The 5,394-nt window shown below is 42.3% G+C and overlaps 1 protein-coding gene across 2 annotated transcripts; it reads right to left on the bottom strand.

Annotated features, from left to right (window-relative positions):
* Nucleotides 1-661: 661 nt before the first annotated feature.
* LOC306941570 (zinc finger protein RFP-like) lies at nt 662-4,082 on the bottom strand. 2 transcript variants are annotated; one of them, XM_079527099.1, is made up of 2 exons: nt 3,978-4,082; nt 662-2,831 (listed from the first exon to the last, which is right to left on the bottom strand). In XM_079527099.1, exon 2 carries the CDS (start codon nt 2,820-2,822, stop codon nt 1,203-1,205), a length of 1,620 nt encoding a protein of 539 aa, XP_079383225.1. In that variant the 5' UTR covers nt 2,823-2,831; nt 3,978-4,082; the 3' UTR covers nt 662-1,202. The 2 variants fall into 2 exon arrangements, with proteins under 2 accessions (XP_079383225.1, XP_079383226.1); XM_079527100.1 differs by having other exon boundaries at nt 662-2,824; nt 3,978-4,062.
* Between the last annotated feature and the right edge of the window lie 1,312 nt (nt 4,083-5,394).

Genomic DNA, 5,394 nt, shown 5'->3' with positions numbered 1-5,394 from the left:
ACCTTTGATACACTCCAAACCTTATTGCACATTGATGTGTGCAATATGTATTTCTGATGTATTACTGTGATTTAAAGGTGATTTGTTAACCGCACAGAGCTGAGATGCCAACAAGACAGAAAGTCTGCCTCTGCAAAGTGAACTGTTCTCAAACTTGACACAGTGACACTAAAGTTTATAATAGGCGGCCCTGATGGTAAAAGTGGTTAAAACAAAAGCTAAGGCAACACACGTGCGTTCCATGTCTTATGGGCTAATTGGTGTCTGGATGTGTCATTTATAGATAGATGTGTCAAGTGACTTGATTTACAGTTTATTCAAGTCTATTAAAGCAGGATCACTATTGTTGAAATGAGCCAGTTAAGGTCGTGGTTCAGGCATCTAGTTATATCTAGCATGTTATATCTAACATGAATAGAGTCTGCACACTGGATAATGCTCCATGAATATTTATTGTAAAACCACCAGATAATAGTTATTGTTTCAAACACAGAACTATTCTGTAGCAAATCCTCTTTATAGATGAACCCCAAAATATACATTGATCAATGTGACATAACCCATTAAACCCAAACACCAACAATCACCTAAACTTAATCAGTAACTCTGCACTGAGAAAAGAATGTGCACATAATTAATTACAACATTTATTTTGAAGAACAATAATTTCCATCGTCTATAATAACACTAGACCTGTGTCCGTGGGACATCCGGCCTACTTGGGAATGATGCTACCTTGAAGAATATTAGCTTCACTATTTAATTAAATGTTCTATAGTAATATTATTACATCCTATTTAATTCAATGTTCTATAGTAATATTATTACATCCTATTTAATTAAATGTTCTATAGTAATATTCTTACAAGACTGATGATATTAATCCTGCACATTAATGAACAAAGATGTAAAGTTGAACTGAAACCTGAATGCTGAAGTCTCACAGACAGGGATTTCAGATAAATACTCAAATGAAACACTCAATTTAACATCAGGATCTTTGACTGTAATTTGTGTTTCAATAGAATGCAGGTGTAGAGTTCAATAGGTTGACTGATAATAGAGTTCAATGGGTTGACTGATAATAATAGAGTTCACATCAATCTCCTCATTAGGACAATAAACCTGTTAATGAACCCTTCTATATAAACACACATTTGTTTCTTAAATTAAAATGTTTTCATGTCAAGCTGAGGATTAGTCTAATCTGTATGATTGACAGGAGAGATGATCAGAGGAGCAGAGTTTTTACCATCATTATTAAGACATGGACTGAATGATGGATATAGTTTCTCAGTGAAGGAGCAGCCAGTGAAAGAGTAGAGGTGAACTCTGGTCTCCACGTCATAAAAGGAGACCAGACCCTCCTCAAAATCCACAAACACTCCCACTTTCTGGAGCTCCTCTCTTACAGGGAGGAGGACATGATGGCTAGCATAAGCCTCATACTCATTTCCATTCCTCAACCCTATAGTCCAGGAACCATCGTCGGGGCTCAGTGTGATCTCTCCCTTCCTGTTGATGGACTCTCTGACCACTCCTACATCCCACTCAGTGTTACCTCCAACCTGAACCTCATAGTAGGACCTTCCTGAGGAGAAGCTTTGTTTTCCTAAGACATCGACATATGTAGTGCATCTCTCTGGGTTGTCGGGGAGATTCTTCTTTACTTTTCCACAGTGCACTTGTTTTCCATCCTCAGACAGGATGAGTTGGCAGTGTGCTGTATCAGGGTCCAGAGTTACATCCACTGCATATTGCTGGATCCTCCTCAGCTCAGCATCACGCAGCTTCTCCATCTCTTGACTGAGTGTCTTCTCCAGCTGAGACACAGCTGTCCTCACAGTCCCCACATATGAAGACTGAGTGACGTTGACCTTTGTCCAGTCCTTGGTGGGTGGAGGGGTGTTGATGGATGAGAGGTTCTGGAGGAGGTGGAGGTGGTCTTCAGTGTGTGAGAGCTGCTTTAGCTCAGAGCTTCTCTTCTCTAACTCTGTGATTTCCTGTTGCAGCTCTTTGATGAAGCCTTCAGCCTGTTTCTCTGTTGTTTTCTGCTTCTCTTCGATCACACCATTGAGCTCAGCCTGGTTTCTCTCAATACAGCTGATCAGAGCAGTGAAGACCTGCACACTGTCTGCTATCTCTCTGTCTGCATCTTTCTTACTGAGCTCTACTGAGTGTTGGACCTCCAGAATCTTCACTCGTCTCTCCTGGATCATCTGCTGAACTTCAGCCTTCTTTCCTTCATATGCCTCTTCCAGAGATACAATCTGATGTAACTGGTGGTCTGACTCAGTGCAGAACTGACAAACACACATGAGGTCAGTCTTACAGAACAGCTCCAGAGGTCTGTCATGTTTCTTACACAGAATGTCTTCCAGGTTCTTCACAGGGTCGATTAGTTTGTGTCGTTTTAACCCTAAGACTCTGTGATGAGGCTCCAGGTGAGTGTCACAGTAGGAGGTCAGACACACCAAGCAGGACTTCAGGGCTTTGAGTTTGGTCTCAGTACAGACGTCACAGGAGACTTCATCTGGTTCAGCAGGTTCTGGGTTTGTGCTGGAAGTTTGTCTCTGCTGCTTTGACTTCCTGAACTGATCAGCCATCTCAGAGAAGACTTTGTTAACAGAGAATTCTGGTCTATTACAGAATGTTTTGTTACACAGTGGACACTGACACACATCACTAGTGTCCCAGTAATGTGTGATGCAGGTGTTGCAGTAGTTGTGTCCACATGGAGTGGTGATTGGATCAGTGAACACATCCAGACAGATAGAACACAGGAACTGCTCTTCAGACAGGAGACAGCTGGCAGACGCCATTTCTTCACACTGAGAATAAAAGTGAAATAAATGTTTAGTTTAGTTCAGTTATTACACTTTAGCCCATCTGTGTCTGTGAGCAGTTAATCTCTGGCACCAAGTTTCTGGCACTTTGCTCACCCACTCCCAGAAGGCCAATAAAGGACTTCCACCCAAAATGTTTCAAATTGGCCTCATGGTGGCACTATAGGCCACTTGGTTGATATTGTGTTTTCTTCAAAACACCCTTTATGCTAAACTGGTACACTATACACATCGTCTCTGAAGTCATGTGACTGAGATGGATCTGTCATATTTGTCAATTTCCTTTCAGATTGATTGGCTATGATCTGCAGGCCCTGGATAGTCAACCAGGCCTGGCAGAGATCTGCACTCAGAGGAGCACACTTCTCTGGTAGTAATAGTAATAGTAACTAGATAAAGTGCCCCTCGAGGGACACAGGTCTCCACCAGGGCAGGTCAGGTTGTGGCCTCCTGGGGGCGCTATAATAGGCCAATGTGAAAAGGGAGCCATTTCTTCTTACGCCTTGGATGGCAATTGGATGATTTGAGGAATTTTGTGCCAAAAATGTGTTTTGCAAAAATCCACCTTTTGGTGGCGCTATAACAGGCCAATGTGAAAAGGGTGGGATATATTCCTCAGCCTAGTAGGAAAGTCTGTGAAAGATTTCACGTAAATTGGACGCTGCTTTCATGATTTGAGGCTTTTTGTTCAAAACGGGCCAATCCTGCCAACTTTGAAAGCCAATGTTGGACAGAATCTGGAGGAGTAATATCAAAAAATGTGTTTTTCAAAAGTCGGCCTTCTGGTGGCGCTATAACAGGCCGTTCTGGCAGAGGTTCATCGTTGGCATCCAGGGAGAGTGTGTGCAAAGTTTGGCATCGACCGGGTTAACGGTGCCGGAGATTAGCTGTACGGACGGACGGACGCACGCACACACGCACACACACACACACACACACACACACACACACACACACACACTTGTAACAACATTCTATACTTCTGTACTTCCTGGTAACTCGCCCCTAGTTTTACCAAAGATTGGACTGGAGAACTGAATATGAAAATTAGGGAAACTGATCTTGCCTGGAAACATTTTTAATGTAAACATTCTCTCTGAATAATAATAAATCATTATGTTTATTACTCACCTGTGTTTAAGTTGTCAGAGTTGTGTAAAACGTGGTGTTGACAGAAGGTTCTGTAGAATACAGTGAGTCTCTGTGTAAAACGTGGTGTTGACAGAAGGTTCTGTAGACTACAGTGAGTCTCTGTGTAAAACGTGGTGTTGACAGAAGGTTCTGTAGATTACAGTGAGTCTCTGTGTAAAACGTGGTGTTGACAGAAGGTTCTGTAGACTACAGTGAGTCTCTGTGTAAAACGTGGTGTTGACAGAAGGTTCTGTAGAATACAGTGAGTCTCTGTGTAAAACGTGATGTTGACAGAAGGTTCTGTAGACTACAGTGAGTCTCTGTGTAAAACGTGGTGTTGACAGAAGGTTCTGTAGACTACAGTGAGTCTCTGTGTAAAACGTGGTGTTGACAGAAGGTTCTGTAGACTACAGTGAGTCTCTGTGTAAAACGTGGTGTTGACAGAAGGTTCTGTAGACTACAGTGAGTCTCTGTGTAAAACGTGGTGTTGACAGAAGGTTCTGTAGACTACAGTGAGTCTCTGTGTAAAACGTGGTGTTGACAGAAGGTTCTGTAGACTACAGTGAGTCTCTGTGTAAAACGTGGTGTTGACAGAAGGTTCTGTAGACTACAGTGAGTCTCTGTGTAAAACGTGGTGTTGACAGAAGGTTCTGTAGACTACAGTGAGTCTCTGTGTAAAACGTGGTGTTGACAGAAGGTTCTGTAGACTACAGTGAGTCTCTGTGTAAAACGTGGTGTTGACAGAAGGTTCTGTAGACTACAGTGAGTCGCCGACACCAAACCTTTCACTGTAGTTTCGTTTCAGTAGAATTTCCTCACTGTCAGGAACTCCTCCTTGTGCTGTAGCTGTTAACCCTTTCCTGCCACCTGGAAGGAAGAATAGGCCTACAGTATACTCAGAACTAAAGTAGCAGTACAACTATAGAGGGTATGCGTATGCATAAAGTCAATGGCAAATCGAGTGGCAAAGTGAGTTTAACGTCATTTAACGTTGTTTAATGCAATCAGATAGGACTGTTTGGTTGTATGGGCTGTCAATCAGATAGGACTTTTCTGTTTGGAGGTATGGGCTGTCGACCCCCCCCCCCCCCCCCCCCCCCCCCCCCCTCGAAAATGTTTTTTCTAATTTCAAAATATTGAGAAAAAAGTACTGCCGAAGCAGACAACCAACACTCCAGGTTAGAATAAAATCCTTCTAGGTGCATGGCTCGTAGATACAAGTTGAAATGAAGAAAATGCCAGCACTCATTACATGTCCTTTTTGCATGATTTTATTTACCTCTGACGAGAGTGAACAACGTAAGGAAATCCTGTCTTGGTACCATAAATAGAGTCTTCTTATTGATACTGTGTAAGGTGATAACAGTTGACACCTGTGTTCAATTTACATCTGATTGTATCTCATACATAAATACCA

The sequence above is a fragment of the Electrona antarctica genome (genome assembly GCF_951216825.1).
Source record: "Electrona antarctica genome assembly, chromosome: 17".
Taxonomy (NCBI): domain Eukaryota; kingdom Metazoa; phylum Chordata; class Actinopteri; order Myctophiformes; family Myctophidae; genus Electrona; species Electrona antarctica.
The sequence above is the reverse complement of the archived record's forward strand: the minus strand, read 5'-3'. Positions and strand labels throughout refer to the sequence as shown.

Coding starts and splice junctions, on each gene's coding strand:
- LOC306941570 (XM_079527099.1), bottom strand. CDS start 2,822: ATGGCGTCTGCCAGCTGTCTCCTGTCTGAAGAGCAGTTCCTGTGTTCT.